The sequence below is a fragment of the Chelon labrosus genome (genome assembly GCF_963514085.1).
Source record: "Chelon labrosus genome assembly, chromosome: 1".
Classification (NCBI taxonomy): Eukaryota; Metazoa; Chordata; class Actinopteri; order Mugiliformes; family Mugilidae; genus Chelon; species Chelon labrosus.
The window spans coordinates 24,664,366-24,680,042 of NC_140337.1; the positions used below are offsets into that span (position 1 = coordinate 24,664,366).

Sequence of the window (15,677 nt, forward strand, 5' to 3'; positions counted from 1 at the left end):
CAAGTGATGCATGTGAATGGGGAAAAATTGCTTGTTGAACTCGATGCAACTGAACGCCACCAAAGGAAAAAAAAATTCAAAATCATAACGCTGCTTGCGGAGAAAGCAAAATATGCGTTTTGAATGTCGCATGTAAATGATATTGGAACTGCATACAAAGTACTTTCATTTACATAATAGGTTTTGCGTTATAAAAATCCACACACACAGGTTTGTATAGTTATCTTTGTGAGGACATGGATTGACATTATGCATTCACTAGCCCCTATCTCAACTAAATTCCTATCCAGAACCGTAACCTACTTGCAACCTTTACCCTAAAGCCGAGTCTTAACCCTCAAACAGCCTTGTAGAAGGAAGAAGTCATGACCGTCCAAAACGTCCTCACTCCTAAAGGCTACGTTGGTGAGAGTCATTTCTACTTGTCGGGTTAATTTTTGTTTCTACTTCCTGCTTCACTTTCAACAATGGAGACTGAAACTTTCATCAAGTTCCGTTGAAGACGAGTCGTACAAATGTTTGTGCAAATCTCTGAACCTACTCAGTTTGTCAATCAATTTGAAAATTGCAGCCGAAAATAGTAAAGTAGGAACGCGTTCCTACCAAGCGGACCAATCACAGCTCTTGAGGTCTGCATCGCCTTTTGACACAAAAGCCTAAACTGCCCAGTGGTTTGCAAAGTGGGAGCCGCGGCCCCCTGGGGGCCCCCAGGGGGCGCAAGGGGGGCCTCAGACAATTGGACGGAAGATGAGAAAAAAAATAGAAAAAAGATAAAAATATAATTGAATATTTTTAACCATTACTATAAAATATAATCTAATTATTTTATGAATCATTATCATAAAACATAATTAATAATATATCATATCTAAATGTTATTTGACATGCTCATCTTTCTGAATCCCTGCCAGTCAAAACATCGTTCATGATCTCATAATCTGTGTAGACCTGGCGGTTTGAGCCATTTATCAAGCTGCTTTGCTCCTCAAGCTAGCATGTAGCTAGCATGTGGCTAGCATGTAGCTAGCGCAAAATGGACAGGTTTTTGACAAGAAAGAGACCGAAGGAACAGACCAACAGCCCTGTCGTGGAGGACACTGCTGCAAAAAATGCCTAAAAACTCCTGGCCAACTAAAATCAGAAAACATGAGGCAGCACTTATGCTAAACAAATGTAATAGTTATTGAATAGTGAATAAAAGTAAGAAAAAACATTATAAAAGATAACGTTTCTTTACGTATTTTGTAGCATTGTCTGTAGGTTTGCAAAAGGGGTCTCCGGCTAGAAGCTAATGCTGTCTGGGGGGGCCTTGGCATGGAAAAGTTGGGGAACCCCTGGCCTAGAACTGTTAACTGGTCCTCATAAAGACAGCTATACAAGAACACACACACATTTCTTACTAAAACTTGATGCCAGGTCTTTTCTTCCCTTCTAGTATAGGAGTATAGAAGACATCTTCATTGTACTCTGCTTTACATTCAGACCACTAAGGCTTTCAGTATTGCTGCATTACCATAACAATAAGCATCCATCAGATGAAAAGCATGAACACCTTCTTCCATTAGTGACGGCCACTCAAGAGGACAGGTCTTCAGTCAGAAAGCATTGACAGACTTTTTCAAGGATTCTATAAAGAAAGAAATCTGAAGAAACACCAACTTTATCCTAGTTTCTAAGCGTACACATGAGCTATATTGAGTTAACCCTTCCCATCATGGAGGCCAGTGCTGCTCACTGTCAGGTCTGGATCATTTCTGGAAACGTATGAGCTGAAACGATGTCAGAAAAGAATTTAGATTGCTTGGAAACCTGCTAAAGTTTATACATTATTAACACCTGTTGACTCAACATCAGTTCCTCCCAAAAGGTTGTCTTCTTACTGTTACATAGTCTGTGAAAAAGGATTCCTCAATTATTTACTCGCATTGACATTCCCTTCACTCTCTGGCCTACTTTCGTCGCATTTTATTTTGTATCGGCAGCGTTTAGCCTGGAGTACAGTCTGCAGTTCAATATGGAAAAAAGCTTTTTCCTGCTCTGCCCTGGTCCTCTAGAGATGTTTGATCAGAAATAGTCAGTGAGATTTAATGAATTCATTATCTGAATTTATGCATATATATATATATGTACACCGTCCAGGCATAACATTATGACCACCTTCCTAATATAGACATGGACATGGGCTTTCTGAGGGTGTCCTGTGGTGTCTGATCAACAAAATGTTGTTAGTGTGGGGGGGGGGGGGGGGTCTTTGAGGGGAGGGGCCTCTGTGGATCATCCCACAGTACTTGATCAGTTTGGGATCTAGTGAATTTGGAGGCCAGGTCAACACCTTGTGCTGTTCTTCATGGTTTTGTTGAGTTGTTCCTAAGGCGTTTTTGTGTGTGTGGTTCTCGTTCTCATCTAAGCTAGTCCAGAACTTTCCTGGTTTCCTCTCTACTTAAGAGACTAGTCTTGGTTGGGTTTCCCAAGGGCCACCCGAGGGTTACCGCACAAAACCCAAATAAAGTGGCGATGGTTAAACCAACACCTGGAAGCTTTCTGCACCAGGCAAGTTCTAAAATATGCAAATATACCTCATGTAGCAACATTAGCTTTGGATAATCCCCATTCTCATCCTGCTATGGGATGGCTGCTGCCATCAAGGAGTGTCATTGCTATGGGGTGGGGGTGCCTGGTCTGGTCTAGTTGGGTGCTACATGTCTAAGTAACATCCACACCAATGAATGCCAGGTCCAGAAGAACTTCTCCTGTCAGTGGTCATAATGTTGTGGCTGATTAGAGAGATTAGAAGTCATATTGTAATTTATTTTTTTTTTCTTTTTGTAGGGCAGGATATTAGTAATAAGAGAAGCACTCTTGCGTTACATAAGGTCACTGGTTTGAATCCCCTCTACTCCCCGGGTTCTGCATGCATGGCTGTGAATAGACGGGTCACATGGAAAGACTGAATTCCCCCACGAGAGATAAATCAATAAACAAACATAAGCAATAAAAAAAATAAAAAATAAAAAAATCTTCTCATGTCAGATGGAGATAGAGGAGCTGAACCCTGTAGCATCATTACGTGCATTTAAATGATTTCCATTGGGGTGAGGGTGAAGGTTAAAGGAGACCTCCGTGAGAAAGAGCGAGGCGTCGCAGCAACAAGCCTCTGCAGCGGCAGCTAGTGGTGCAGCAGGCGCTCTGCAGATGTTCAGCTCAACCACACGCTCTTAACGGTTTAATCAAATGTTTGGTTTGGAGTCGCCCGGGGCCGGCTGGTTTACTAAGTGACAGTCCGGCACTGAGAACAACAACAACCTGTCATTTTCACATCCCAGTCAATAGACATGTGACTGTTCAGCAAACTCAAGCAATCGCATGATACACCGCCGTCAGTCTTGATATGTTTGAATGTGTGTAAGGAAATTACAGTATGTTTATACGAGATTATGTTACGGATACAATAGCCATGTGCTCTTGTTGTGCAGCAGCAACATGGCAGGAGATTAGTAGACATGCTAACGCTTCCTTTCTCACTGTTATAGTAAGGTTTAGGTACCTTCACATTAATTATTCCTGTCCAATCTCATAAAGTTCTGAATTTCAAAGTAAAGAACGGGTTTTTATTTCTCTTATTTGCAACAGAGCATTGAGTGTACGGACCCCTAATTTTGATGCTTACTGGTAATTAAGCTTGCTCGCACATTGAAACTTGTTGAAACACCACAAACGCCTTTAACTGTGTACTTCCCAAGCTTTTCATGACCCCGGGGCATTTTGATTCCCCACTGCTGCGCGCCTTGATTTGGTTGATCGCAACCAGATTTCTGACTTCCTTCTGGCAAACGCGGCCCCTGGAGGGCTTCCTGAGATAAATGCACGGCTCCGGTGCTGTCATTTTTTTCTTGGCAGGAGTCTCGGCATGCCCTTCCTGCTTCACGGTGGCTTGCGCCGGAGGCACTCCTCTCCATCCTCTCAACTCTCTACCCTTTCTGCACGGCATCAGATCAAATCACTAAATCAGATTTTTGATTTTAATTCTAACAGAAAATGAAACTGGTACACATAATAAGGCAGGGCTCTTTGTAAAGATGCACCCCCACCCCTCCACCCCCCAGCCTATTGGGGGAACTGAATGGAGGTAATTCAATTGTTGCATGGGTTTGCATTGAGAACTTACCATCTATGTGTGGCTGCAGAGATGCTGCTGCTGCTGCTGCTGCTGTCCTTCCATGCCTTCTCCAGAAGGAGAACCTTGTATTTTCTGTCTCCTCCTCCTCTTGTCCATCAGCAGCCTGACTCCATCAACAACCGCTGATTCACGGGCTGCTGGATCCTGCTCCTCTTCCCTCCTCTGCTCCTCCGGTTCATCCTCTCCTCCTCCTCTGCTGCTAGAGGCTTGTTTTTATAGCATACTGACACGTTCTCCCTCTCTCTCTCTCTCTCCTTATCTCCCTCTCTCTCTCCCTCTCTCCCTCTCTCTCTCTGTTTCTCATGCACTCTCCTGCTCTTTTATTCCCCAGTGGAAATCATAATGGGTTGAAAATGCGTTGCTGCAGACAAAAAGTGCAAGATAAAAGTGAAGTGATGTAGTTGTAGCTTCCTCAACATATATTAATATATTACATAAGTCCCACATTTCCCTCTCTCATTCCTCAAAGCACCAGCTGGAAGAGGAGGAGGAGGAGGAGGAGGTATCTTTTCACTCAACCTTCAGCTCTTAGACATTAGGCTGTGTTCAGACTGCAGGTAAATCCATTTCTTTCTTTCTTTCTTTTTTTTTTTCTCCGCTCAGATCTTTAGGACAGACCGTCGGCGGGAAGCATCACCCGAACCGATCTGCACGGGTTGCTGTGGTAACGATGTTGGAATCAGTAACTGATGACAACAGTAGGTGCCTCCGAGCTCAGCCTGTACAGGGAAATGGGTGGAAAGAATAATAAAAAAATAAAAAAACAGAGGCGCAACCAAGACCACCTCCCTCTCCGAACTGTTAGAAGTCGAGGGGCCCGGGGTGAGCGGCATGGTCGCAAAAGGTCGCTGTGGCTGCGGCGCACAACGAGAGATGTGAACCTGGAACAGATGGGATGGTGTTTTTTTGCGTTCCACAGAGGAGGCAGACAGCTGAGAGGACACTCGAACTGAGTCACGCAGGAGCAATGAGTGTTTTTGAGGGACATGGGCTATTGACGGTGAGACACTCTGGTGCTGCCGCAATTAGGGGGATGACGAATTTAAGGAAATTCCCTCAAGCCATTCATTGCTGCACAAACAAAACGCTGACGCCAGAGCAGAGGCATAGAAGTCCCTTCATTCATTCGTTTTCTGTAACCCCTTGTCCTGCTCTGGAGGGTCGAGGGACGGCTGGGGCCTATCCCAGCTGTCACTGGGGTGAGAGGCGGGGTAACACCCTGGACAGGTCTCTAGTCTATCACAGGGCTAACGCAGAGAGACAGACAACCATTCACACTCACACCTACGGCCAATTTAGAATCATCAGTGAACCTAACCAACATGTCTTTGGACGGTGGGAGGAAGGGAGAACATGCAAACTGTGCTGACTAGAGTTTGGACTCAGATAGCAAACATTAAGAGCAGCAGTCAAACCATTCTGGGTCTAGCTTGGGGCCTCCTAACCTGTCACCATCAGCTCCTAAATCAGTTAGCCTCCTGCATGTTAGCTCTTGTTTTTCATTGGCTCCAGTTCCTGAACCAGCTGGTGCTCTTCCAGCGTCAGGGTATGCTGAAATTTCCCTAGCTCTTCCATTCCACCCTTGCCCTCTTTGCTATATTTCTACGGTGGCCGAGAGAGTTCAACGTACTGCAAACAGACAAAACACGAGCAAATAACGGAAACTTTATCATCCTTTACTACAAATACTCACAACACGAGCAAACACGAAGCGCCAACGGAATTGCTCCAAGGACCTCACGGTGTGATGAACTGCCTGGGACGCAACGCACCTGCTGTCAAATGGATGAAAAGGTTTTCTTAATTTCTCAAGTTGCAGTGTGTTGAGCTCCCTAGGCCACTTCTCCGCCGAGCAGGCTTTGAGCAGATGGGTCCATCTACATCCACAACCAGCTGGGTTATGGTCAAAGTTCCTCGTAAGTAAAAGGAAGGTTTTCCTTGCTACTGTCACCTTAGCGCTCGCTCTGGGGGTTTTAGTCGAACTGAATCAATAAATGGTCTTGTAGCACTTTCCTGCCATATGCTACAGTCACACGTTCACACCATAGACTGTATATAAATATGGACAATGCATCCTTGCATTGGCCAAAATTACGCTAGTTTCCAGAGGATACGGGCGGCGCCATCTTGCAAGTTTGGAGCCAGAGTCTGCTGAGTACGGCCCAAGTGGAGCCACGTTTAGCGTATTAGTTTGACCCAAGCCCCGCCCACTAACGTGGAGGGGGCGGAACTTATGACCTATACTGCAGCCAGTCGCCAGGGGGAGCTCTACTTGCTTTGGCTTCACTTTAGAGGAGTGAGTCATGGCGTCTATCTTTATACCATCTATGGTTCCCATACCAGTAACACACACTGAGAGCAACTCAAGGGTTCAATGACTTGCTGAAGCATGTGGATGCAGCACGGATCACTGAACCACTAACTCCCTGGGGAGTTTCCCACATCTAATCGAGGCTGATGTAAAGAACTGTTCTTCAGGATCCTCAGAGCTCATGCAAAAGAAAATCCTGGACAAGGAGGGTTAAAGCAGAAAGACTGAGACCTGCAGCTGCCGGCTCTTGGTGGATGCCAATAATATCCCAATGATTAAGGAGGAATTGAGACCTGCTGCCTCAACATAGATCTTCTTCAGCAGTAAAAAACAAATCCTCATCCCAGCAGAGATTCAGACATGAGCACTCTGCGATAATGTAGACAATTACATTTATTTATTTATTTTTTTTTGTTGCATGTTTGAGCTTTAAAGCCCCTCAGCGACCGATCGGACGTGAGTTGATGCAACTGTTCCTCTCGGGGCACCATCTCGGTGCTTGTTTACAACCTCCACAGTAATCTTTTTCCTCTTGCATAAAACCATGCGAATATCATACATTTCTAACACGTTACCGGTGGGTGATTCACTAATGGTTATTAATGGTGTTACACCGTCCACGAGGCCCCAGCTCTGAGCTCAGATTTACAGGTTCAACACCGGCTGACAGTCCTGTGAGTATTATATCATACTTTCCTTCTTTTATTCTGGTAATTTAATCTGCTGAACATCATATGGGGCTTTACTTTCTTTACAGATTATTAGCTGGCACAGAGAGGCACAGCCGAGGCCAGGGGCGTCAAACATACGGACCAAAACCATCCCATAGTCAGGGAATGGATTTAAGAGCTTGACTGCAAGCAACTCAACTTCAAAACTGTTCCATTCATAAATCCTCTGAAGTAATATTTTTTTTTTTGAGGGGGTGTAACAGCAGGTGAGCACACATGGTAAATATCAGCAACACTCCTGCACATGGATTTATGACCACCCACTCCAACTGGTAGAAGCTCGGTTAGAAAATGCTGTAAATCTACATTACTACTTAAAACTTAAATGCAGGATATCACCGTAAATTTTAGTTTAGTGAGATTATATTTAATGGTGTTTTATGATATCAATAGCTCAAAGGATAGAAAACAGCATTTTTTTGGGAAAAAAAAGTGCATTGTGGGAAAACAAAACTGACTGAGTCCACACCATATACTGTATAAAGATAGGCGGCAGAACAGCTCCTCTAAAGTGAAGCCAAAGCAAGTACAGCTCCCCCTGGTGGCTGGCTGCAGTATAGGTCATAAGCTCCACCCCCTCCATGTTAGTGGGCGGGGCTTGGGCCAAACTAACTAAAACAATAAAATACACGTCAGATAAATTTTTTTCAAGGATGGTTTCTGTCATTTTCGGTAGTTAATATAATATTGACGCATATTCAAGTGTAAATTTTTGTTTTAGTTATTTGACGCTATAGAAACAGGATGTGACATAATGGCGACTACCAGTTGCCATGCCAACCGCTCCGTAAAGCGGTCCCGTGGGACTGTAAAAAAAATAAAATAATAAGTACAATGTCTAATTCAACATTTCCTTGTAACTGGTGAAGGTAGAGCAGAGCGTAGTATTAATTAAATGAAAACGCAAATGAGTCTGGAGGAATTGTGGGCGGGGCATCGATATCACGACTCCATGTGGCTCCACTCTTGAACCGTACTGATCAAAACTCGCAAGATGGTGCCGCCTGTATCCCTCCCTGGGAAAGTAGTGTCAGTTTGGCCAATGAGAGGAAGTGGGGACGTGTAGTCCATATTTATATACAGTCTATGGTCCACACATGTTCAAGCGGTTATTATTCATCTTTATTAAACTTGGATTTATGTTAACAGATTTATTTATTAGCATCTGGACTCAGCTCATGTCCAGATATGCACAGTTGCTGATTTTAAGTTTAACGTAGGGATGCACGATGTTCCTTCGCTTCTAATTGAAAACTAATAAAGTTTTGTTTTTTTAACTACACTGTTGTTTTGCTCTGAATCTTCAGCCTCAGATTTGTTCTCTGAGCAAAGTTCATTTTAAAAAGAAAAAAGAGACACACGGTCAATTTGAAGTTGTGTTATTTGTCTTAAAACTTGTACTTACTATTTCAAATGTGACATTTATATACTGCACTTAAATGTGGAATCTTTATAGCAAGACTGCCAAGGGAATAATCTATCAAATTTACAATGTTTAGATGCAAAAATAATTGTCTAAATCTAAAAATATGCACGATATGTAGCAGCGTGTGGTAAACTCTTGCAAGCACTGGAAGAAAATTGAAAAAAAAAACTTAATTATCTGCTATTCCTTTGACTGTATATTACTGTAGAGGTGGAAAAAAAGGATAACATTAATATTACAGCAACTGTGCTGCCAGATCTTTACTGTTGTTTGACAGGAAAATCTTTAACAGCTTGTTTAGAGGGGTTAACTCAATATACTCCTGACCTCAGGGAGAACGAGTGCAGCTCGTTGTGTCAGTGGAGAATTGCATCAACAACATAAAGTCGTGTTGCTTTTGTAACAGCGTGTATAGGCCCTGAGAGCACACACAGAGTTTGCTTTAAAAAGGTCACTGTCCCGACTGCTGACTCTCAGCGCTTAAATGTCAGAGTTCTTGAATGCACCAGAGGCTTTTAAATAGGTGCCCGCCCCCCAAGCATTGTATAATCATGAGATGAAAGGTCACCGTGATAGATTATATGTCTAAAACTGTTGTGACTCATCAGAGGATGGACATGGGTCTTCTGATGGTGTCCTGTGGTGTCTGGCAACAGAATGTTGTTAGTGGGGTGGTGGCAGGGGCTTTGAGGGGAGGGGCCTCTGTGGATCATCCCACAGATTCTTGATCAGTTTGGGATCAAGTGAATTTGGAGGCCAGGTCAACACCTTGTGCTGTTCTTCATGTTTTTTTTTTACTTGTTCCTAAACTGTTTTTGTGGCTGCATCCTGCTGGAGATGACTGCTGCCATCAAGGAGTGTCATTGCTATGGGGTGGGGGTGCCTGGTCTGGTCTAGGTGGGTGCTACATGTCTAAGTAACATCCACACCAATGAATGCCAGGTCCAAAAGTTTCCCAGCAGAACACTGAACAGTCACAAGATGGTTTAAATGTTATTCACTTCTCCTGTCAGTGGTCATAATGTTGTGGCTCGTAAAATGATCTGAATTATCTGAATTTATAGTTAAGACATATATCTGCTGTTCCAGTAAAGATAGAGAACTCATTTTAAACATTAAACATTATATTCAGTGTCATGATGTGTTTTGCTGCAGTTGCGCAGACTGTCCACATGTGGGCGGTACTGTCCCACCTGCTCCCTCCATCAGTGCAGGGAGGTCATGCTGCATGCAGCAGGTGTTCTGGAGTGAGTGCAGACCATTAGATCTATTCAAAGTCTGTCAGTAATTACCACGTTGCTAAAATTAAAGTCTATAACATGACATAGTTTTTTTAATTATATGCTCCAGTATTCTGCCAAATTCAGGTTTCCACCAGACGTCTACAGAGTCGTTATTTTTCCTACTTTACTGCCAGCCTTTCGGTAAGTAAGTAAATCCACTACTGTGCCATTGCGAATTCATAAATAAACGTACGGTATATGCAAGAAGGCTTTGTTGTTGTTTTTTACCCTCAAATTGCCCCTTGAATTAAAGGCGAATTACAGTATTTTACAACCTGGACCTTATTTCTGGCATAAAATACGATCGTTTACTCACCCATATAACTCTGGTGTCATTTGGAGTCGTTCAGAAGATATTGAGATCCGCGTATATTCATATAGTGGGAGTGACTGGGGCACCGAAACACAGCCTCTAAATAACACATTATCTGCCGCGAAACTCGTTCATTTCACCAATATTTTATTATGATACGCTAGTGCTAGGTAACTCCGGACTCAACGGAGAATAGCACTAGCGTATCATAATAAAATATTGGTGAAATGAACGAGTTTTGCGGCAGATAATTTGTTATTTAGAGGCTGTGCTTCGGTGCCCCATTCACTCCCACTATATGGATATACTATATGGATCTAAATATCTGACGAACGACTACAAATGACACCAAAGTTATATGGGTGAGTAAATGATCGTATTTTATGCCAGAAATAAGGTCCAGGTTGTAAAAAACTGTAGTTCAGCTTTAAGGGTTAAAAAACACCTTGAACTGCATCTATCATGATGGCATACAGAGGTAAAATGAAAACTGTTTGTCAGTTTGACGAAGACGCTAGCAGCACGGACGTTGCAACCAACAGGCACTGGAGGACATGCAAAAAAGAAGAACACTTTTATTTCCAAAGCTGATGAGCGATACCATTCATTATTATCCACAAATCATCCAGCTTTCTTTCTTTCTTTCTTTCTTTTTCTTTTAACAGAACAACAAAATGAAACAAAACAAAGAAAATCACAGTCTGCGTCGGCTAATTAAAACCATATCGTGATCGTTTGCGTTCAGAAATTAACCACATTGTGCGGGTTTCAAGTGTGTTGAAGCTAAATGTCCAAACTTGAAGAATGCTATGGTGTCATGGTTTGTCAAAATCCACTCCAGCTATAGCTGTGGTGAGTATAGAGTTGTAATAATGTAACGGGCGTCTGCGTCATGATAGCTACGGCTCTTTCATGCTGCGTGTTAGCTTAGCATACCAAGTCTCTATTCTTATCAGAGTACGATTCAGGTAACAGGCTGTATGGATTCCATTATGGGGCGTGTTTTTCAACCAATACCTCTACGTGCGATTGGATAAGTCCTTCAACCAATCACAGCCATTTTGTTGTGAACAAATTCAACTCCACGGTTCTCGGATGACGTGTACGAATACTGTTTCTCTTCTGTCCATTTGCCGGAGCAGAATCAGTTCCCAGCGAGACTCCAGGCCAACTTCCGGAAGCTGGGTCTAACTTCCGAGCTCGGTCTACAGAGTGCCAACTTGTCCCGGAGCTTTCAGTCTCCATCAAGGGATGAACGTTGCTCAGCTGTCATGGAAATTTAGTATTTCGTGTAGTTCCTAAAGCTTTCTAAAGTCCACAAGACATCTACAGTTCCATGACACCTGCGCAAACACCAGTTAGCTCCAGAACGGGTGAGTTTGTGGCACTCTGCATCATTTGAGGTCAAGAATGAACTTCAAAGCTCAAAGAGTTATCTGAACACCTGGAGCAGGCGGGAAACATGTTAAGAATGTAACAACACAATTGCTTGGGAAGCATCTCAGAAAACCCACCCACGTTGTCCACAAGACTCCCACAGCGTCACCAGACAGTCACTCAATGACGACTCAGTCCTCAGAGACGGCGTCACGTCCAGTCTTCAATGTATACTTTAGATTTTCATAGAGTCTAAAGAGAGCGTTGCAGCGAGGCTTGCTACTGTGATGGGGTGCAACGGTGGCTCTTGTAGGTGCCCAGATGGCGGAAGCTGCGCCCACACTGCTGGCAGCAGTACGGCGTGGCCCCGCTGTGGATCCTCTGGTGGGTGTACAGGTTCCCCAGCTCCTTGAAGCGCCGGCCGCACTGAGGGCAGGCGTACGGACTCTCACCGGTGTGCACCCGTTGGTGTCTCTTGAGTCCAGAAAGGACGGAGAAGCCCTTCCCACACTGGGGACAAGGGAAGGGGCTCTGGGCGCCGCTGTGGACCAGCCTGTGGCTTTTTAATCGGGCGGCGTGGCGGAACCTCTCCCCGCACTCCGGGCACATAAAGGGCTTCTCTCCGGTGTGGATGCGCTGGTGCTGCCGCAGGTTGCCAAGGTAGTTGAAGTGGCGGCCGCACTCGCCGCACTGATACCCTCCTTCGATCTTAATCTCCTTTTTCACGAGCCCGTCCCCTTGACCGATGCCGCCGGAAGAAAGCCCCGCGCCGCACTCGTTCTTCCCACCTACGACCCTCCTGGAGTCACTGCCGCCGTCTCCGATTGCGGGTGCCGCGGAGGAGGTGGACTGGAGGGCCTGGAGACCTTGACCGCCAGCAGAGTCCAAGTGTATCAGTTTGACATGCTCCTCCAGGAACACCGAGTCGGGGCAAAAGGTCCCACACAGGGAGCAGATATAGGGGTGGCTGGTGAACTGCTGGCCTGAAACCACAAACATTTTGTCAAGAACAACAATTAATTACGGTGATAAATAATCAGTCAACCATCCCAATGGTTTTTACAGAATCAGAGGCACTGAGTCGTAGGTGATACACCTTCTTAACCATGAACATCTCAAGGACAAGATGCTATCTGGTGTCACGTTGTCTACATGTGTTTGCAGCGGCTCTTTATTACTCAAAGACTCTGGTTAGATGTTCTGATAGTTCCCCTGTGTAAGGGAGTCCTGCTATGATGATTCTGGTCTACTCTGAGGGTTTACCCAAAGTCCATTTTGACCTTTAGGGCATCCTTGACCTGCAGCAGCTCCCTGTTTCCTCCATGGGGAACCAGGGTGCACCAGGTCCAACAGAGTAGGAGACTACTAAAGACCAGGAATGGACACAGGTTGCTGGGGTTGATCTAGCAAGAGTAGCGGATATTTGTGATGAGACGTCTACTGAGGTCACAAGAATCTGGACAGACGTGAGGTCGCAGTCCTGGGATATCAAGGATGGGATACAACGAACAGTCGGAAAACGTACTACCTTTGGTTACGGTTGATGCTGGTGCAAAAGCATAATAAAATAATCACCTCTTAAGAGTCATTTTATGTTTTTTGTTGTTGTTGCTGAGCGTAACGTATTCACCGTTTTCCAGCAGCTAAGCCCTGATCCCGAAGCCTTGGGAGTCAACAAAGCCAAGAAAGTGCCATTAGTCTCTACAAAAACACAGCAGATTGCCGTCCTTTTGTCTGGAAACATGGTTGGCGTTCTCAGATTATCAAATGAAATTATAATTTACGTTGATGTCCTTTGCACACGTCAGCAAGCACGGATTTTTGGGGAATTTTGCTAAACCCAAAAAACGAGATTTAGTCAGAACCAGAGAAGAAGATCCCGCATTCATCTCGTATTCTGACGCATTAATTTCTATATTATTTACGTGTTAATATGAGTGAATGTACATGAGGACATCTTTTAGTCCCAGTACCTAGCACCTACTCAGATAGTTTGGTGACTTTTTGCTTACATGCCTAAATCCATAAATCTGGATTAAAAATAGTTCCTGGAAAAATATTTACCATCTGATCATCGGCATCGTTGCTTGTGATCTACAGTGTTGACAGGGTGCAACAACTCACACTCCACTGATGTGTTCGCATCCGTTAATCTGACCGACGTCTACCCTCACCTGCCTCGGGTCCGTCTGCGTTGCCCTCCAGGGAACTGCCCCCCTCTTCCGGAGAGCTGGGAGGCTCCATGGAGAACTCGGAGGGCTGGCCGATCGAGAGCGGAGCCTGGGCCTCCTCCAGATCCTCTCCGTCCCCTTTGGGCGACTCGTCGTCCTCGTTTTCGTCCTCCTCCGTCTCGCCGCTTTGGTCGTTCTCGCACTCGGGCTCCTTTACGACTGAGGGGGTGAGAGGGGGGCAACACAGTGACAAATCAGGCATAACATTATGACCAAATTCCTCTGTAGGTCTCCCTTGTGGCTCCAAAATAGTTGGGACTCATCAGGGGGTGTCGGTCCTATGGGTTGAGGGGAGGGTCCTCTGTGGATCATCCCACAGACACTTGATCAGTTTGGGATCTAGTGAATTTGGAGGCCAGGTCAACACCTTGTGATGTTCTTCAGGTTTTTTGAGATGTTCCTAAAGGAGTTTCATTGCTATGGGGTGGGGGTGCCTGGTCTGGTCTGGGTGGGGGTGCCTGGTCTGGTCTAGGTGGGTGCTACATGTCTAAGTAACATCCACACCAATGAATGTCAGGTCCAGAAGTTTCCCAGCAGAACACTGAACTGTCACAAGATGGTTTAAATGTTCTTCACTTCTCCTATCAGTGGTCATAATGTTGTGGCAGATGGGTGCAGACATCTAAAAGCAGAGTGTGTTTTACCTTTCATGTCTGCAGAGTAGTCCATCGGTGCTATCCACTCGTAGTCGTACATCCGTTTACTACCGGAGGGCAGCATGCTGAAGATGTCATCCGCGGTGGAGTCTCCGTGCACAGGCCCGGACCCGGACCCGGACCCGACCATCCCGTTGTCCGGCCACAGGTGGAGGGACTCCGGTTCCTGGCGAGCCTCCCGGTCACTGCTGGCTTGGCTGCTCTGGTCCCCCTCCATCTCGGCGCAGCCCCTCGAGTTCTTGTCCTTCATCAGGTAGTCACAGATCGCGTTTATGTTCTCCTTCTTGACGCCGGGCATGGCCGCCTTGGCTCTCCTCGGGTCGGCGCCGCCGTGCTTGGTCCCGGGGCAGAAGTCGTGCTTCTTGAAGCCGGGCTCCGCCGACGGCTCCGCGTTGTCCCTGTGAGCGGTCTCCAGCCTCGCCTTCAGCTCGTCGATCTCCTCCGTTTTCTCGCGCAGCTCCATCTTCAGGACCCGTATCCTGATGCTGACCATCTTCCGGATCTCGGACAGCGCCGTCTCCAGCACCACGGTGATGTTCCTGCCCAGGTGCTCCGTGATGTCGCTGACCGAGCACAGGAGCTCCTCGTCGGGCTCCAGCTCCAGGAAATCGCACTCAGCTCGACCGACCGACCCGGGAGACTCCATGGAGGCGCGGCGGAGTTCGGGGGAGAGACTCGTTTCAGCGGAGCTCCGGTTTCTTTCGCGACTCATAGACCGAGGCCTGTCCCGACCAGACGCTCTGCTACCCGGACCGTTGGAGGAGCTAACGGCGCTGAACAAGCTAATGTTTGGATGATGCTGAGGCTGTGGGCGGGGCCTGCTGCTTCTTCTTCTTCTATTGTATTGTTGGCAGCAACTGTGCGTAACACCGCCCCCAGCGGCAAGAAGGTGTAATTACAACCCCTATCAGCCACAACATTATGACCACAAACAGGAGAAGATGACCATTCTTGGCATTAACTGTTATAATGAGGCGGTACAGTGCAAGCCTATATGTACACACACCGATCAGCCACAACATTATGACCACTGACAGGAGACGTGAATAACATTATGACCATCTTGTGACAATTCAGTGTTCTGCTGGGAAACTTTTGGACCTTACATTCATTGGTGTGGATGTTACTGTATTTAGCACCATGTAGCACCCACCTAGACCAGACCAGACCAG

General features: G+C 45.7%; 1 protein-coding gene across 1 annotated transcript; it reads right to left on the bottom strand.

The window, feature by feature from the left end:
* Positions 1 to 10,818: 10,818 nt before the first annotated feature.
* On the bottom strand, positions 10,819 to 15,294 carry znf16l (zinc finger protein 16 like). Its single transcript, XM_084541176.1, has 3 exons — positions 14,494 to 15,294; positions 13,793 to 14,008; positions 10,819 to 12,601 (listed from the first exon to the last, which is right to left on the bottom strand). The coding sequence occupies exons 1-3, from the start codon at positions 15,215 to 15,217 to the stop codon at positions 11,898 to 11,900; spliced, it is 1,644 nt and encodes a 547-aa protein (XP_084397302.1). The 5' UTR covers positions 15,218 to 15,294; the 3' UTR covers positions 10,819 to 11,897.
* Between the last annotated feature and the right edge of the window lie 383 nt (positions 15,295 to 15,677).

Bases quoted from the DNA above. Each gene is read 5' to 3' on its own strand.
- znf16l (XM_084541176.1), bottom strand. From the start codon at position 15,217: ATGAGTCGCGAAAGAAACCGGAGCTCCGCTGAAACGAGTCTCTCCCCC. The intron at 14,009-14,493 runs GTAAAACACACT...TCACCCCCTCAG, and splicing joins CTACTCTGCAGACATGAAAG to TCGTAAAGGAGCCCGAGTGC. The intron at 12,602-13,792 runs GTGAGGGTAGAC...TTGTGGTTTCAG, and splicing joins CGCAGACGGACCCGAGGCAG to GCCAGCAGTTCACCAGCCAC.